The following is a 19,912-nucleotide window of genomic DNA, read 5'->3' on the forward strand; positions in this document are numbered from 1 at the left end:
CCAGCATTTTTACTGTAAACACTTTCAGAGTGAAGCACATATGGACAATCTCTAAGATAACATCCGTTTGATTAAAAAAAAAAAAACAAAAACCTTTATAAATGGGGAAAGGAACAGAGCTGGAGGACAGACAAGTCTGTCCTCCGGATGTTTCCCCATGAAAGCAGCACTCTGTGCTAATGAGGAGCCGTCATGCTGACAAAGGTTAGACTGCAGGAACACAGCATGTCGTGGACCGGGGACACAATTTCCACTTAACACATTATCTCTTGCTCCACCTACAATTACTTCTTAGCAGAGCTTCCAGAGAAATCCTTTTAAACTGTTGAGTCAGATCATGCTGGAAACCTGGTTCCCCACTGTGCTCAGAACTGATGCCGGGGGACTGACAACGATCTCTAAGGCCCTACGAGGTCTGGTATCCTCTGCTGTGACCTCCTCCTCACTGCATCCAGGTCACATTAGTCTGCCGTGTCCCTTCAGGCCACGGCACAACTGTTCCTGTGCCTGAGACAATCTATACCGTATTTCCATCTGAAGTTTTAACTTTTACCGTCTTAATGAGGCCTAACCAGACCGTCTTATCCAAAATCACCACCCCTACCCTAGTCTGTTATTTTCTATTACCTCACTGACTTGACTGTATTACCTGTCTCCTCTGCTAGTTCTGTATGCTTCAAGAGGGCAAAGGCTGTGGTTTACTCCTTCACAACAACCTCGCCAGCTCCAAGCAGAGCCCTGGGTACTCTACAAGCATTTGCTGAGTGAATTCTGAATATTGCTCAAGTACTGGAACTTCCAACTCTAAGCAACTGAAAACAGATCACGACAGGGGACACTGGGATTGATCCTGGGTGTTATTCCAGAAGGGTTAATTTATTTTTCTTTCTTTTCAAGTTTTTATTTAAATTCTAGTTAGTTTACACTCCAATGTGGTTTTAGGTGTAGAATTCAGTGATTCATCACTTACATACAACACCCAGGGCCCATCATAACCGGTGCCCTCCTTAATCCCCATCACCCATTTAGCCACCCCCCACCCACCTCCCCTCCAGCAACCCTCAATTTTGTTCTCCATAGTTAAGAAGGGTTAATTTAAAATAGATTAGGAAAAGTCTGGAAAAGGATGTGGTGATCAAAACAGCATTATGGCTTCCCTAAAGAAAGGCCATTATCCTCATTTCCTCAATACAAGGAAGCTGTAAATCAGGGAGAATGCTAAGGACTATGCTTTTAGCAATGAAGTATTTGGTACTCTCTCTTAAGATATTCCTGTACTGAATCATGAGCTGAGTACAGTAATGTCAAGTCATCTACTCACTTTCTGTAATAACAAGAGTGCTGACTAATGGATCTACCTACATAAATTTGGAAATTACTCTCTGAGAATACAATAAAAGGTTCCATCTTCAGTTCTACTCAGAGGTAGGTAAGGCAGATAATGGAGGACGGTAAAGATCCATATAACATAGACGACAATCAGGATCTAAAACAATATGATAATCTGGAATTATGAGATGAATCTGAGGAGATGAAATTTCCTAGGGAAAGAGTCTACACCTAAGTCCTCAGTTACAGTGAATAATAGATCTAAGGATTTTAGGTAACTATTAATTCAACAGGGGTCAATAATATAATATGATTCACAAAAGAAAGCTCGAGGAACCCCCAGAATTAGGGAGGAAGAGGATCTGCCAAGGCCAAACCCATACATGGAACAGTGATCTTACCAAGAGTTTACTGACAAAATAAGGCCGTCCTCATGGCCAGGGTTCTAACTACGTTATATAAAAAATAAATGGCTAAAAACCTGGAATTGTTTAGGCAGAACGTGAAAACTAATTTCTAAAATCCAAAGGTCTGTGTTATGATGAGGAATAATCTTTGCTTTGGCGAAGAAAGTGGACTCGCTCTGTGCACTCTAGAGAGCAGGCGGACCAGGAAATGGGTGAAATTTTTTTAACACAAAGCTGAGTCTGACAACATAGGAAATACAGTCTAATAGTCCTAGTCCTAGAGTAAGAACTGCAATTTTGAATGCACCCACGGGTTGGACGGGCACTTAACGTGGTTGCTGTGGAGTAGATTCAAGTATCATATGCATGTCTGAATTAAATGACTTCTAATAATACTTCTAAACTGAAGATTTTACAATTTTATCAACTCTAAGTGAATATTTATAAACCAATACATTTATTATTTGATAGCAGTCATTGGTGTAAATATTCTGATATAAAAACTATTTCGACTAATATGCATACAAATACTACCATTGTAAGATGCTGATCTAATCTAACATGTGAAGGACAATTTATTAATACATTTTATAAAACATCACATAAGTGATGTTGAAAATATTTTCGTTGAAAATAAGGCTCAGAAGGAATTACTTACCTGCATTGGACAAAAATTCAGATACTCTGTAATAATTTCTAGCAAGAAATCAGGATTTAAGTTCTCAAAATACTGTATGCCAAGTGGTAAGTCTTCTAACTGTGAAAAATGAGTGTCCAGAACATCATTTAACAAATTAATAACTTCTTCTTGTCGTTTATTTTTCTTCATAGCAAGAATTGCATGTAAATAGGTTAATTCCTAGAAATTAAGCAGTCGTCATTAATTATCCCATTCAGTTGTAAAGTCATTTATTTCCACTTAGATTTCAAATGTTTATGAAGTGCTATTTATGTGCATTATTTGTTCAAATTTCAGTATTAGCTTGGACAAACTTTTAGAATCTTATACAAGAATATTTAAAGTCTAATCCTGTGTGGAGGTAAGTTAGTAAATGCAATTATATATTAAAATTAATGTATATCAACCCTAAAGCCACCACTATTACTAAAATTTAAAATCTCGTATTTTATAAACAGTATTGAGGATCTACCATCTGATAAAATAAAACACTTTACCGCAGATTTTCCAATAGACTGCTGAATTTCCCTAAGGAATTCTAGCTGCTGGTCTGCATCCTGTAACTGCCCTTCAATTAACTGACATCGGATAAATCCTAAAACCAAACACAACAAAACAGCCCAAGTCCACATCAATTCAGGCATGTACACGTCAAGCTAACACAAACATTAATAAAAGATTTTCCCTCCATAATAAAGTATTAATAAATTTTAAGAAAGTATTAGACATTAAAGCAATACTACTTCAGATTTAAAATAAAAGAAAATAAAATGGGCAGCTCTGTACCCAAATAAAATCAGTTACTAAGAAATTCAGGATTTATAGGAACTACCTCATAAAAATCTGTTCTCTCAAGATAATACTTAAGAAATAAAAACTTCATTTTAAAGATTCCTGGTTTTTTTTCTATTGTGGATAATGGAGGACAGTTTAATTTTAGAAAGCCACAACATACATTTTTTTCTTCTTTCACAGCAGGTATTTAAGGGAATTAATGACTTGCATCTATCTGAGGAACATTTAGAAAGAGCGGGCCTACCAATTAGTGCAGGGACGCTAGTTTCATCAAGTGTCATGGCGGTCTTATACCACTTCAGTGCCTCTTTAACTTTTCCTTGTAAAATCATCTGGTATCCAAGTTCTGTAGCAAATTCTGACTGCTGAGGGGTTAAACTAAAAGCTTTTTCTAGCAATGTCTGAATTTTTTGAAGAATGAGTTGACTTCGTCCACACTAAAAAGAAAAAAGAAATTTCAGACTAAAAAGTCAAACACTTCTACTCAGTGGAGAGAATTATTTTTTCCTAAAGATACAAATTATTTGTACTTCATAGAAGTAGAATTTTTAAAAAGTATTTAATAATCAAAGAAAAATAAAACTTCATAGAAATAGAATAAAAAGATACAAAGTATTTGTACTTCACAGTAATAGAAAAAAAGTAATAATCAAAGAAAAATATGACTTCTCTATTTACCATCTAGACAGCACAGCAAGAGTGTATACCCAAGCAGAACTTAAAATCCTAATGAGCTATTTTAAACAATGGCTTCTTGAAAAGTATACTACAATGATGTTGCTGTATAAGAATACCTTTTAGAACTTTTTTCAAAGTTTTTTAACTGTCTCATGATTGTTTAAGGATTTGCTTTCCCCCTAAGTTGACGAATGCCACCAGGGTGAATATTTTAAAAGATTACTCATTAGAATCTTTGTGAAAAAAGGTTCAAAAATATTTCAAGAAATGGCAACTCTGCTAAAGTAAGTATGCAATATTCTAACATAGTATCTTTTAAGAGAAAAAATACTAAACTGCTTAAATTTTTGTAAGCTTATTTAAAAACTAATGAAAATAAATAATCTGGCAATAAAGTAAATAAAAAAGGTAAATATCTTCCTTAACTCAAACTTTTGTTAATAGCACAGATTTTTTCCCTTTAAATTTCAAACAATCTGACAATCTGTTTTTTAAAAAAAGAATTGTTTCCTCATGTCATTTAATAATTACGATCCTTGATTTTTTCTTTCAATTTTATATCTAGTATTTCACCTGCTTGTATATATCATTTTCCTTATTTTTTCCCTAGTTTAATTAAGACCTTTTCAATTCTTTCAGTCCCTGTATTGATTTTGAGATTCTGCAGTATTTTTCTATTCCATTCCTGATTATCTTCTTTATACTGGATGTTGTAATGAAAACATTTCTTTACTATTACATTAATATGGTAAATGCTGTGAAGTGTATAAGACTGACGATTCACAGATCTGTACCCCCTGGTGCAAATAATACATTATATGTTAATAAAAATTAAAAAAAAAAAAAAGATCCCGGCCATTTCCCACACCAAAATTGTTTCTTACCCATGTTAGAACTGTTTTTCAAATACAAATGACCCTTGAATAACGCAGGGGTGAGGGTGCTGTCACCCACGCCCTTCCCTGCCTCTCCCACACCACACAGTTGAAAATCTGCATATAATTTTTGACTTCCCAAACACTTAACTATTAATAGCCTACTACTGACCAGGCCTTCCTGATAACCTAAACACAGTCTATTAATGCATATTTTCTATGTTATATATTCTTACAATAAAGTTAGAGAAAAGAAAATAATAAGGAAAATACAATACTGTATTGATCGAATACATCTGCAGTCAGTGGACTCACACAGTTCAAACCTGTGTTGTTCAAGGGTAAACTGCAGTTTCAAAAAAACAAAATAAGGAATAACCCTACTTATAAATCCTATGTTCCGGGGCACCTGGGTGGCTCAGTGGGTTAAAGCCTCTGCCTTCAGCTCAGGTCATGATCCCGGGGTCCTGGGATCAAGCCCTATATCAGGCTCTCTGCTCAGCGGGGAGCCTGCTTTCCCCTCTCTCTCTGTCTGCCTCTTTGCCTACTTGTGATCTCTGTCTGTCAAATAAATAAAATCTTAAAAAAAAAAAATCCTATGCTCCGATTAATAAATGTCTTCCCACTTCCTTTGGAATTTCTCACTTCCCTATCCTTTCCCACCTCCATGAAATCTTCTTATGGTTAGAAATCATATCTCCCCTGAACTGCCTTTCTTACGAATGTATCACATATTTACACACGTATGTTATTTTCATTCTAGGCCATATGCTCTTTGATGCCTCAACCTTTGTGACTTATTTAATATTCCTAGCCACAGATAACAAAGCTCTGCTATACAGCAGGCACTCTTACAGTTCTGCTGAAGGCTACTGTGATCTTATAAAAAAGTTGAGCATTCTGGGGTTCCATGGCATCCAATGCATCCTCTAAGTTTTCCAGCTTGCTGGCAGCCTGAAACAAAAATATCAGGATAATTTTAAAATAAATTAAGAAAAACAGCATACATGACATATATACTAATAAAATCTATGTTGTGAAATATATTAAAGGTTCTTTTAAAAAGCTCAAGAATTATGAATAAAGAACTGAGATTTAAAATGTGTTTTTTAGGGGTCCCTGGCTGGTTCAGGCAGCATGTGACTCTTGATTTTGCGTCATGAGTTTGAGTCCCACATTGGGTATAGAAATTACTTAAATAAATAAATCTTTTAAAAAAATAAAATAAAATAAATCAAGTGTGTTTTTAAAATATCTGTTTTTGAATGGAAACCTCTTGGTGGGTAAAGATAACCCATAATATTCAATTATCGATATATGCCCAGCTCCCTCTCCAACAATTAGTTCATGACACCCATGAGATATGGATAATAAAATTATAAACATTAATATTATATGAGATCAGATTTTTGATTACCTATATAGTCTGGCTTATATTTAAAATACTCTCTGGAATAGAAAAACTAACATGCTGTAAGTTATTTCAGTGCTTGGAAAATTTACTGAAGAGCTGCCCCTAGTAAGATTCCCCTGGTATTTACTGAAGAACTTGTTGCTGTCACATTTAACAATCTAACCAGACTAAACACAATTCAAATATACTACTATATGATATACTATATGATACTATTTTATAATACTATTTGCTTCAGACTGGATTTTGGCATTCCATAACCTAGCACCTAATTAAGGTGCTCATTACTACAGAAACAGGAATTGTATTATAAGGTCCAATGGGATGTCATCCTGAGCCCATTTAAATTACACAAACTCAGTTAAACTTTAAAAAAAACTAAGGAGTACATTTTGCATATATATTCTTTCTTACCCATCATCACCAGTTACATTAATCACGCATGGGAGTTTTATGTAGAAAACCACATATAACGTAATTGATTTAAGGAATTTTCAAGGTATTTTAACTATTTGATATTTTTGCTTTATTAGTTGATTTAAGAAGCTCATCACTGTGTTAAAGTGTATTTCTAGAATTCAAGGAAAAATTACCATGGCATACATTCTGAAAGGGCTCTTCAAGGCTCTAACATATGGGCATATGTGTATGTAACTATGTATTTTTTACTACAGGAAACCTAAATAGTACGATACAACTTACCTTCTCTATGTCCCCCTCCCTACACAAATAGTAAAGAGCCAGGATTCTTAGCGCTTCCACATTTTGATTATCTTGAAGCATTAACCTGCAAAAAAATATTTCACATAATGTTGAAAGACTTAATGTGCTTTCTTTCATCTGAGGGTCTGAAAAGGCAGTTTGCTGGTCTGACTATTCCACTGTCTAAATAACAATTTTAATTAGTAAAATAATATACCTTTTATGAAAATTATCAACCTCATTATTTAAGCTAAAAATAATCTCTGAATCTTAATCTTTAATATGTTTAAAAAAGATATGAATAGATTATATCAGTCTCTTTAAATCCTTTGGCAATCCTAAATAAAGTATTAACCATATCCAACAGTGTATTAAAAGAATAATGGACGGCTCAGTAGGTTAAGTGTCCGACTCTTGATTTCGGCTCAGGTCATGATCTCAGGGCAGTGAAATGGAACTCCACATCAGGCTCTGTGTGGAGTGTGGAGCCTGTCTAAAATTCTCTCTCTCCCTCCCCCCAACACCCCTGCCCTCTCAAAAAAAAAAAAAAAAAAAAAGAAAAGAAGAAGAAGAATTCACCTTAACCAGGAAGATTTATTATTGCAAGACTTTCAGGAATGAAAAAATGGGTTAAACATTTTAAAATCTATTAATGTAATTCACATTAAAACAGATTCCTATGTGAAAAAAACAAATCATAAAAAATTATGGAAAAATACCCTATTAGTAAAAGGAACAACTCCCCCTTCCCAAAAAACTTTGTAAAACACATGCAAAAGCTATATAAATTCCTAAACTTTACTCAAGGACACTTGAAAAAGAAACTGAACAAATGGGGTAACCTACATACTAGGTTTCTTATCATGAATGGTATGGCATATTGAATTATTAGCCTCAATCTTCCCACCTTCCATTAATATAAGCTTTCTGCCACAAAAGGGAGCAGTTCCTCATATAAATGCTGACATGTACTTTACTGCTTCTTAGCTATGGATTTGGACATTTTCCTTATATTGGTCAATGGAATGTGAATAGGAGTGGCAGTGTACCACCCCCAAAGTTTCGGAGGCATTAAATATTTCTGCCTGTTCTCACGCATCTCTACTATCTCCACGAGAAGAGTTTCCTCTGGATAGCTGCTGCTCTCTGGCTTGAGCCCAGAGAACAACCCTAGAGCTGACCAGAGACCAAACTGCAGTGAGGTGCCACACCCAGCCAGCTGGATTTAAAATTGGAAGCAGAACACCATGCAAGCTTGGTCGAGGTCAGAGGGTCCCTACCATAGCGAAAAATGAGTGCTTACAGTCATATGCCCTGAGATCTGTAGTTGTTTGCTATGGTCCTATACGCTCTAATGACACATGATAATACACACTTTGGCTAAAAGTTTTTCTCCCAAATAATCTATAGATTTAATGTAATTCAAACCAAAATCTTGTAAGGTTTCTTTCTTATTTTTTTAAACTTGGTAAGTTAATTCTGGCAGTCAACTGCAGAAGAAGAGCCAAGAAAACTATCGAAAAAGAAACATGATGAAGAACTTGACCTAAAAAATATATTAAAAAAAGGACCAGTCAGTATATAGGGGGAAAGTCAGCTTTTACTATTAAAAAGATACTCAATCTCAACATAATTGAAGAAATGAATATAAAAATAAGGTTTTATTCTACCAGATTCTACCATTTTTATTCTATCAGATTGTCAAAAATAAAAACAAAAAAAATACCACACTGGTAACAGCCAGAATTGGTTAAGGATGGAGGAGGGGGCATCCAGTAGACTACTGATGGGAGCATAAATTAGTATAAATTCTTAGGAAAACAATTTGGTGGTGTCTTCCAGAATTTCAAACATGCATATGTGAGGAAGAGACTGCAATTTGTCCCCTCAAATCCATTCTCTCTTCACTTGCTTGGGCACACAGCTAGCTTACATTTTCCTGCCACCTTTGCCACTAGAGGTGGCCCTCTGGACACAAGGCAACTATGCCGCTTCTAGACCTGGGCTTTTAAGAAAAGTGGAATGACTCCTCCACCCTCTTTGCCTTTGTACCAGCTGGATACCAATGTCATGAGGTTTTAGGACAAGGCAGAGTTGCAAGACAAAAAGGGATTAGGTCCCTTAATGATGATGTGGAGGAAGGCGGCCTGATCAGGATTTATACACACTCAAAATAGTTACGTATCAGAAGGAAATTTCCATTATGTGTTTAGATCTATTTTTTTATAGGAGCTTAGCCTACCCTAACAAATAAGATTCCCTTTAACTCAGTAATCCCTCATTTGGGAAACCATCCTCCAGAAATATACTTTACATGTATAAACGTGTGTGTGTGTGTGTAGGCCTAAATGTCTACCTATGGGAAAATATAAACTATCTGAATGTTTATTTTATAGATGTTTTCATTGTTAAAAGAGAATTATGTGTATCTGTGTGAATAGATATAATAGAACATCCATAAAATACTAAGTTAAAGAAAAATCAAATGTATGGGAATCTGGGTGGCACAGTTGGTTAAGTGTCCAACTCTTGGTTTCAGCTCAGGTAATGATCTCAGGGCTGTGAGATTAAGCCCTGCATTGGGCTCCATGCTCAGCACTGAGTCTGCTTGAGTTTCTCTCTCCCTTTCCCTCTGCCCCTCCCCACCATGTGCGCATACTCTCTCTCTCTCTAAAATAAATCTTTATTTTTTTTTAAAGATTTTATTTATTTCTTTGATAGACAGAGATCACAAGTAGGCAGAAAGGCAGGCAGAGAGAGGGGAAGGAAAGCAGGCTTCCTGCCAAGCAGAGAGCCCGACGCGGGGCTCGATCCAGGACCCTGGGATCATGACCTGAGCTGAACGCAGAGGCTTTAATCCACTGAGCCACCCAGGCGCCCCTAAAATAGATCTTTAAAAAAAAGAAAAATCAAGTTTAAAAACTATATAACAAGTCTAGTTTTTACACACATCCCCCAAAATATATTTTTTATATATTATATTGATACTCCCTTTACCTCCTTACTCACACACAGTGCCTAGAAATCTAGAAAAATACAAATATCAAAGAGTTATTAATGTCCAAATTGTGGCCTTCAAATACCATTTCCCACTAAAAGGGTTAGATTGCATTCCACAATGGCTAATACCTGTTTGGGGTAGTAAATACACAAAATGGCCCTAGTATATCTTTTTTTTTTTCTTTTAAAGATTTTATTTGACAGAGAGAGATACAGCAAGAGAGGGAACACAGCAGAGGAGTGGGAGAGGGAGAAGCAAGCTTCCCACTGAGCAGGGAGCCTGATGTGGAGCTCAATCCCAGGACCCCGGGATCATGACCTGAGCTGAAGGCAGACACCTAACGACTGAGCCACCCAGGCACCCCTGGCCCTAGTATATCTTGCTCTCTACCAAATAGCAAGGAAACAATCAAAGACTGCTAGGTTCATATGAAAGGGCCTGAGAACTAACTTGAAGAGGCTACTAAGAGCCAAAGATGAGACAATTTGAGCAAGTATAATAACCAAAATGGTTAGAAACATACAAATTTAATCCATGTCATATAAACAAATCCAAACTACTAATCAGTCATCTCTGTAGGACGCCAGGGAATTTTTAACTTTTTTTTGGTTTTTTGAAACCCAGAAATAAAAGACTCAAGCATTTATCCAATTTTTCTTAAATGAATTATAACACCAGATAACCACCAGTAAGTTAGAATCATTTTTTTTTCCTTTTAATAGTACTCCAGCTAAGAAATGAAGAAAGAATGATATAACCACATTAATCCTACAGCACCTATGTATTGAGCACAAATTTCTGCTAATAGGGTGCCTGGGTGGCTTAGTCAGTTAAGTGTCTAATTCTTGATTTTGGCTCAGGTCATAGTCTCAGGGCTATGAGATAGAGCCCCACACTGGGTGTTGGAGGCTGCTTAGGATTCTCTATCTCTGCCCTTCCCCCCACTACTCTTAAAAAAGATATATTCTGCTAAGACCACAAAAACACAAGTGAAGATTATGTCCCTTTGATGAAAGAACACATCACCACTTACTAGTAATTGCAAAAAAAAATAGAAAATAAAAAATTGAACATGAATCTAATCAAGCCTCTATATCCAGTACCAATTTATAGGAAATTCAGAGGATAGCAATAAGTTATACAGTATATGGCATGCAATAATAAAATTCTTATGGAAAACCTACAGGATAAAAGATGGGTTCTTTAACTTACATGTCAAAAGAGGTGGGAGTAGTGGGAAGCAGGTGGAGGGAGAAAAAGGAAGATCAGGAGAGGCAGAGGAAGAAAAGGAACCCTCCAATGACTTCACACTTCAGAAGAAAAATCCAAGTCCGTAAGATGACCAAGACCTTCCACAACCTGGCTCCCCTGGCTCCATCCTTCTACTCTGACTTTGCTGTCCAGTCATTTTATCCCCTCCCACTCCTTAAAAACATCACACAAACTTTTGCCTCAAGGTTTTTTTTTGTTGTTATTTTATTTTGTTTTTTAAAGATTTTTATTTATTTATTTGACAGAGAGATCACAAGTAGGCAGAGAGGCAGGCAGAGAGAGAGGGGGAAGCAGGCTCCCCGCTGAGCAGAGAGCCCGATGTGGGGCTTGATCCCAGGACCCTGGGATCATGACCTGAGCTGAAGGCAGAGGCTTCAACCCACTGAGCCACCCAGGCGCCCCTTGCCTCAAGGTTTTTGCATTTGTTTTTCCTTCTTTCTGCAAAGTCTTCTTCCGTGGCATGGAAGCAAGCATGCCTTGCTCCCTTAGTTCAAATGTCAGCTGCTCACTGCCATCCCATAAAATGGAACCCCTCCCCACACTCCCTATTTCACTTCCCAGCTTTATCTTTTCTCCATAGCACTTATAACTCTCACATACTACATAACTTCTTACTTGTTCTGCTTATTACATGGTTCCTCTCATTTGAAATTGAGCTTCACAAGGGCAGGAACATTTCCACTGAAGAGTGTCTTAGGACAGCTATTCAGACATTTATGTAAATCAGTAAGTTCAGTTTTTAAAAATAATGCAAAGTTAAGTTCTTCAATTCTATATTGTTTGAAAAAATCAAATTTAAAATAGGATAAAGAAATACAGATTTTTTTTTTCTGGAAATTATAACCAGATCCAAAGGTACTTGCATTATCTTTTTTTTTACTTAACCTCTGTGCTGTTTCAACAGTCTGGTCCCAATCCTGTAAGGCAAGTTGTAGTTTCATTTTCTTTACAAAAGCAGGAAGGAAACTTGGAAAGTTTACTATTATCTGGTTCACAGTGTCCAGAGCACCTGAATAATTCTGGCGCATCTCAAGGCATTGTGCCTAATGGAAGAAAAAAAGTGACATCAAAACTGTGATCATTAATACTGAGGTTCTCACAACAGCTATTCTGGAAGAGGCAGAATACTACTATTTAACATTTTTCTATATTTTTGTTTTCTGACTTTTCTGTAAGGAACAGTTATTTAATAATGAGAAATACAAAACAAATTTTTAACAAAAAATTTAAAACATCACAGAACATTAAAACTATTTTATGTAAATGACTTTGTTATAAAACACTAATTTAAATAACTAGAATAGAAAAATTACCTTTTAGAATAAAATATTTCCAGGACATTTGCAAATAGCATCTAAAATGTGGAGATTTTTATATCTTAAAAAAAAAATACTTACAGGCTAAAGAAGATAAGACTTTTAAAAATAAGCAAAATGAAGTTCAAACAATTCCTTCTAGCTCAACATTTTCAATTCTAGGAAGTATCTTAAGGAAATAATTGAGTAAGGCCACAAAACAATGTAGATTATATTTATGGCAGATTTATAATAGATATAATAGAAAAAAAAAATAACCAAAATGTCCATACAGGATTAAATTATAACCTACCCATTTAATGAAATTTTAGGTGGTTATGTGGATTTGTAGATCTATATTTACTGACATGAAGAGATGTCATTTATAATATAATAGTTTAACTGGTTATCTCTAATGGTGATATTTATTCTTAATTCAGATATTTCTGAACTGTACTTTTTACAATGTCTGTGTATTAATTTTATAGTCAGAAAAAATAAAGCTATAGAGTTAGTGGTTTAAGAAAAGATATGAAGCATATTTATCACATATCAAAGTTTTTTTTTAAATTTGCTCTGAGATCTATTTAGTCCTGGAATTTAGTCCTGGAATAAATTTAGTCCTGGAGGGGTGCCTGGGTGGCTCAGTGGGTTAAAGCCTCAGCCTTCGGCTCAGGTCATGATCCCAGGGTCCTGGGATCGAGCCCCACATCGGGTTCTCTGCTCAGCAGGTAGCCTGCTTCCCTTTCTCTCTCTCTGCCTGCCTCTCTGGCTACTTGTGACCTCTGTCAAATAAATAAATAAAATCTTTAAAAAAAAAAATTTAGTCCTGGAATATCTCAGTTCAAAATGAGCATCCAATCTCAAAAAATGCAATATAATCCTAAAATTGGTTGAGATTATCTTTTCATGTATATTCCCATATAATTATATTCCCATATAATTAAAGAAAGTCTGAGAACCATCCAAAAATGCCATTATGTCAAGATAAATTATTAAAATCTCTGAAAGCTGAGAAAGATTAATGCAGAGAATTTTTTCAAATTACATGTATCTTTAAAATCTGCCTAAATAGCTGGTAACGTAAAAAAAGAAGAGCATATTAAAAGACCACACATATATTACTCCCTTAGACCATCACCTCCCATATGATGTCACACACATATTAAATGAAACTAAATTTGCTATGTATTTGGTTCACATCATTCCAAGTTGGAATTAGGCTAATGCAAACATCCTCTATTGAATTAATTGAAAAATAAATACATAACTGGGATGGTTTGTATCAGAAAAAGATTTTAAACCAATCTTAAGTATTGGAGGAAAAAGGTAAATCCCTCCTAAACCATATTAACACCTGACATAGCCCCATCTGAGGAAATTATAACTAGTTTTCTTTAAGGAATAAGGAGGAGGAAAAATGATCAAGAAAAACTTTTTAAAAACTTGATAAATAACTCAATTCCTCTAGCAGTGCCATTAGATAAAACTTGACTCCAACCAGCTGGAATACTAGTAGTTGTACTAGAGGCACGTATCTGAACAATATGAATAACAACTCAAAAGCCACAGAAATTGACAAGAGTGATGAGGGGATATTAACAGCCAAGACACTAATAATCCTCTTTTATATCCCCCCAAATTACTACTTAACTAACAAGCTGTTTTCCTAAAATTTAATAAAATAAATTTAAATAAATAATTAATTTAATTATTTAATAATTATTCATATTTAATAATTTAATAATTAATATGATTAATTATTTAAATAAATAATTAAATAGAATTTGATTTCCTGTTGTTAAGTTAAAAAAATATGAAAAATTTTAAGACATTCTAAAGGCATCATTGGAACTGAAGAAAGGGCCCGAATTATACATTCATAACTACCAATGATTTCTAATGACTCTGCCAATTAACTGCTCATCCCTCACAATGTAAATCAGGTCATATTGTTTCTCTTTTCCATTGGCTTCCCATCTATCTGGTTCAAATGAAAAGTCTGATAATTCACAGACCTGTACTCCTGGGGCAAATAATGCATTATATGTTAATAAAAATAATTTTTTTAAAAAGCCAATGGCTTTATACAATCAGTCCTGCCTCTCCTCATTCACCCCATGCCCACCTGTACCCACATCCACCTTCTTTTCCTCTAGCCTCCATTTCTAACCTCCACTTCGCTCATTCCACTTTCATCTCCTGGCCTCCCAGCAATGCCCTGAACATGCTTTAAGGTATTTCAACTTGTTATCCCCTCTATTTGCGATGGTTTCCCACTGGAGCCCACAGAGCTTCAACTCTCACCTCCTGTGTAAGTGTCAGCTCAACTGTCACTTTCTCTGACCACATCATTTAAACCTACAAATTCATAACCCAGCTCTACATCTCCTCCTTTATCTGATTTTTTCTATTGCACTTATCACCTTCTAATACACTACATAACTTTCTCACTTATTTTATTGTTTGACTCCAACAATAGAGTATAAGCCCCATAAAAGCAAGTAGTTTTATTTTGCTTCAGGGTATCCCTATATCGACAGTGATGCCTTGCACATATTAGGCAAACTATAAATGTTTAGTGGGTAAGTAATATAGGAAACACCACCACCAACATTTAAAACCAATCAAGATTCAGGAATTTGGTAAGGAATATATTTCTCTAGTTTGTTGTTCACTGTCCTATACAAATAAAATCCAAGTACCGCCTATATTTGAGAGCTGATAAAAGTAACATGACAATTAGTACCTTTTTTGAGCTACTCGGTTTTGTTGGGTTTCGAACAGATTATGAATAAATTTTAAAACATGATTTATTTACCCCACCTCCAACTCACCTTACCCAGCAGAGCAAAAATATCATTTCCATCTTGTAATCCCTCTTCGAAATATCTCAGTGCTTTTTTAGTATAAGGTTCTTTTCCTCTTGTGATATCAAGCCATGCTTTCAAAACCTGTCCCTGTAGAATGAAAAATTCTAATCATACTTCCATTTTATTGGTAACAAAATAAATGTTGATGAAAGAGGTAACCTAATGTCCTTTTTTGTGATTAGTAACAAGAAATCACTCTGCCAAAAAATGTTATGAATAATTAAAACAGTGTTCAGCAAAACTGTTTTCAAACACTTTCCAGCCTAGAGTCTTGGGACTGTTATGTATTTCAGCCCTTAAGGATACAACATATTCAATATCAACATTAACTTGCCAAATACTCCATTAATCCTAAATAATCAATATTCTTACCTGGAATTTTGCTACTAAGTTATTAATAACAATTGTTAAACATGTAATTCAATACACAAACAAGAATCTTTTTTGGACAAACAGACCAAGTAAACCAAGATGGAAGAACAGAAGAGTCTTGCTTGATACATATTAAAAATTAAGATAATGTGGCAACTATCTAAATCCTTGTGACCAGTCCAGTGAGTTTTAAATGAAGGGATAAATGGCCTCAGAAATCAGATTCAAGAAGTCATGGATGTTTACTTTTAGAAATGCCAATGAGTCAGTCGGTTATAAGGTTTATAGGTTCAGAAAGAAGACGGATATAGGTTACTTTACTTTTCAGTGGCCAAAAACATTGTGAAATCTGTTCTTCTATCAAAAAATTTCTAGGTTTACTCATAAATTTATAAATCTTTAAGATTATATTTACCTCCTTGTATTTCACTTGAAAAGGCATACGAATATTATAACAATGCTATTTCTCTCTCTCTCTTTTTTTTTTTTTTGAAGATTTTATTTATTTGAGAGAGCGAGCATGCGTGTGTGCGCAGAAGCGAGGGTGGGGGCAAAGGGAGACAGAGAGCAGGCTCCTTCCTAAGTAGGGAACCAGATGCAGGCTGGATCCCAAACCACAGGATCGTGAACCGACCCAAAGGGAGAGGTTTAACTGATTGAGTATCCGGGTACCCCTAAAAAAAATGCTGTTTCTACTCACTAGTTCAATGTCTGTATTTGAATCATTTCAACTATTATCTCTGTGTGGATGATTCCCAGCCTTTTTTCTAGTCCAATACCTCTTTAAACTTTTCTTTTTCTAAAAGCTCATCTACTATCTCCATCTCACTGTTCCACCTGAGATGGAGATACAGCATGTCTGGAACCAAATATATTACCCCCCCAAATTACCTTCTCATCCCAACATTCTCTGTTCATGTTAACTGGTCTCTGAACTATCCAGGTTTAAGACCTCAGAGAGACATCCTTGACATCTGGCACCTCAAAATCTTGCCCTGCCATTTATACAGTTGACAGCTCTTGAGGATATTTAATAATTTTGAAAGTCATACCCATGGTACAATATTTTAGTGTAGGCCCTCAAAACCTTCTGCCAGAAAGCACGTACCACCATTTTGGGGGCTGCAGTCTAGTATCTCCCCAGGCCAGTTCATCCTATAAACCAACAATAAATCAGTCTTATGAATTTGCACTCTAATAATACCACTGCCATGATTAAAAATCTCAATGACCTCTCTGTGCCTATCAAATTAGATATAAATATGTGTACCTAGTTGTCAAGGCCCTTCACTTTGTCCCAACCCATCTCCCTAAGCTTTTCTTCCATCCTCTTTATCTATGCACCCAGTGTTTCTGTCAAATGGGAGCTTCTCACTGTACCCAGAACCAACAAGTCTCCTTGTTTTTCTTAATTTCCACTTATTATTTCCCACCTTGGGAGTACCTGCTTCCCTTTTCTATCACCTTTGCATTTGGAAACTGTATCCATCTTTCAGGTTTCAGCTCAAATGCTACAGCCTTCAAGAAATTGTTCCTCATTCTCCTTACATTTATAGATGTGATCTCCCCTTAAATCCTTAGACTAGTGCCGAGCACAAAGTAAGTGAGCAAAAACCATTAATTATTATTTTATACTTTCATCACATGTCTCTCATACCACTTACAAAAGTTCTCCTAATATTAGCTGGGTATCTGCTCTATGACACCATTAGACTGAACCATCCATGTAAATAAAGTTTAATCCTGATCTTTGTATTCTTAGTGCAAATACCAGTGCCTTATATGTAGAGTTCAAGAGGGGAGTGAGAGGAAAGGACAGAGATAAGGAAAGAAGGGAGGAAAGGAACGAGGGAGAGATCTTCTCATGAATTAATAAACAGAATAAAAACAAACAACCTTAGACAATCAAAATTTTACAAAATAATAAAATACTGAAATAAAGCTGCTATTTATAAAATAAGAATAGAGTAACAAAGAATACTACTGAAAATATAAACTTCTTTTAGTAGTGCATCTATTTCAAAATAAGAAACCCAGCTACCTCTTTACTGCCATTTGACATTTTGATCATTCTGTCAATATACTCTCTCGCCTTGTCATGACGGCCAGTGTGCCATAGAAATAAACCTGCATGGTACAAAGCTTTCGGCCCAGCTCCTTTACGTTGCTCCTTCACTCTGGCATCTGACTCCAGAATAGCTTCTCTATCTAGGAGGGGAAAAAAGGCATTAAATGAAAATTAGACTCTAGATGAAGTGTTTATAATGGGTCAATTAACAGAGCACAGAATATAGTACTTCTCTCTGTAGCACCACTGTCTAATAGAAATAAAATATAAGCCATATTTGTAATTTAAAATTTCCTAGTAGCCACATCGAAGAAGTTAAAAAGAAACAAATACAACTGATTTCAATAATACATTTAACCTAACAGATCTGAGTTTTCATTCTAACACAAAACTGACATGAAATGGAGACACTTTTGCTCTTATTAAATTTTTAAAATCTGATATATGTCATTAGAAAGTGTATCTCAATTACAATGCTAAATTTTCTCTAAAAATAGTTGATTTGAGGTGTGTGGCTGGCTTAGTCTATTAAGCATCTGCCTTAAGCTCAGGCTATGATCTCAGGGTCCTAGGATTGAGCCCTATGTCAGGTACTCTGCTCAGAAGGCTGCTTCTCCCTCTGTCCGCCCTCTGCTTCTTGCTCTCTCTCTCTGAAATAAATTTAAAAAACCTTTAATAAAAAAAAATACTTGGTTTGTATGTAGATTCCATAAAATTTGTAGCTGAAAACAGCAGATTCATATATTCACTGTTCCAAACATAACTTATCTTTTTTTTTTTAAGATTTTATTTATTTATTTGAGAGACAGAGATCACAAGTAGGCAGAGAAGCAGGCAGAGAGAGAGAGGAAGCAGGCTCCCTGCTAAGCAGAGAGCCCGATGCAGGACTCAATCCCAGGACTCCAGGATCATGACCTGAGCCGAAGGCAGAGGCTTAACCTACTGAGCCACCCAGGCGCCCCCAAACATAACTTTTCTAATAACTGAATCAGCATCAGTTTTAAATTTATATTTAATTAGAATTCAATTTAAAATTCAGTTTCTCCAACTAGATACATGTCAAGTACTCAGCAGCCACGTGTGGTTAATGATCCCTGCGACATACACTACAGTTCTACAATTTATGTCATTCTCAAGATCTAAAGGCTAAATATGCAAATTTTAAAATAATAAGACTTAGAAAAATTAGCAATGATTCTAAAATTATTAGGGGTTAATCCAAGAATAGTACTCAAATTACCCAACTCCCTAATCTAATTCTAGAATATGTAAACATTCCTGGATGTTGTCATAGGCCAGTAAAAGGTAATATAATAACTATTATTTACATGGTTTAATACCAAATGCTTGGCTGCTCCCTTAAAAAGATGGTCTACCTCTAATATCTCTAACCATTAAATCTATCACGTGTGTGCTTAGGACACCAATGTCAATGAGCTCCAAACCCTGAACTAAATCCGAATAAGGATCAGCTATTCAATAAGTTATAAGAAATGTCAAAATTGAAAGCTGTGATTCTAACCAACTACCTTTCTGGAAATGATCATCCAGAAAACAGTAATATCTCTTCCTTTTATCTCTGTACCACTGTAAACTTACATGTGGAACCACTTTCTGAGTTCACAAAACTGTTTATGGAAGGCTACAGATTGCTTAGCAACAAGACCCTCGAACATACATGAACCCCTTTGAAAGTTTTCATTAAGTAGTCATGATACAGAACGAGAATTCATCAGGGCAGGGGCAGGATTTGTACTTTCCTGCCAGATGTCCACCATGTCCCAAGTGGGGCATTTATTAGCTGTGACACCATCTGCACAAAGCTGACTCTTACCAGATATCAGCTCAAGTTCTTAATGCATAATCAGGGATTATGTCAGCATTTAGGAAGAATGGACATGAACAATCGAGGCCCTTCCTAGGCAATACTGATGGACGTCTGGTCCCTCCTGAGCTTATGCCCACTCACAATCATCTACGGTATAGAGTCAGTGCTCGGGTGTTTCTAAACAGTATCCTGCCTTCATCTTTTTAGTGTCTTGGGAATATTGGGAATTTCCCAAAAGAACCAACACTCTCGAGAATAACCAATTAAATGAAAACTTGATTCTAAGAGGAAAATATTTTGTATTTTTTTTTTTTTTTTTTTTTT

The 19,912-nt window shown here is 35.6% G+C and overlaps 1 protein-coding gene across 2 annotated transcripts in view; it reads right to left on the bottom strand.

Moving 5' to 3' along the window:
- The window catches only part of LOC111156024 (tetratricopeptide repeat domain 21B), a 77,256-nt gene that overhangs the window by 51,869 nt on the left and 5,475 nt on the right, over positions 1 to 19,912 (bottom strand). The window contains exons 4-11 of one of the 2 annotated variants that reach the window (XM_022516990.1): positions 17,734 to 17,900; positions 15,285 to 15,407; positions 12,038 to 12,195; positions 6,880 to 6,964; positions 5,619 to 5,717; positions 3,455 to 3,647; positions 2,913 to 3,010; positions 2,395 to 2,595 (exon numbers count right to left, since the gene is read on the bottom strand). In XM_022516990.1, the coding sequence (XP_022372698.1) occupies positions 2,395 to 2,595; positions 2,913 to 3,010; positions 3,455 to 3,647; positions 5,619 to 5,717; positions 6,880 to 6,964; positions 12,038 to 12,195; positions 15,285 to 15,407; positions 17,734 to 17,900 (1,124 nt within the window). Of the gene's footprint in view, positions 1 to 2,394; positions 2,596 to 2,912; positions 3,011 to 3,454; positions 3,648 to 5,618; positions 5,718 to 6,879; positions 6,965 to 11,767; positions 12,196 to 15,284; positions 15,408 to 17,733; positions 17,901 to 19,912 lie in introns of those variants that run through there. The other variant, XM_022517764.1, reaches the window with a different exon arrangement.

The sequence above is a fragment of the Enhydra lutris genome, unplaced genomic scaffold (genome assembly GCF_002288905.1).
Source record: "Enhydra lutris kenyoni isolate GAN:26980312 unplaced genomic scaffold, ASM228890v2 scaffoldscaffold1, whole genome shotgun sequence".
Classification (NCBI taxonomy): domain Eukaryota; kingdom Metazoa; phylum Chordata; class Mammalia; order Carnivora; family Mustelidae; genus Enhydra; species Enhydra lutris.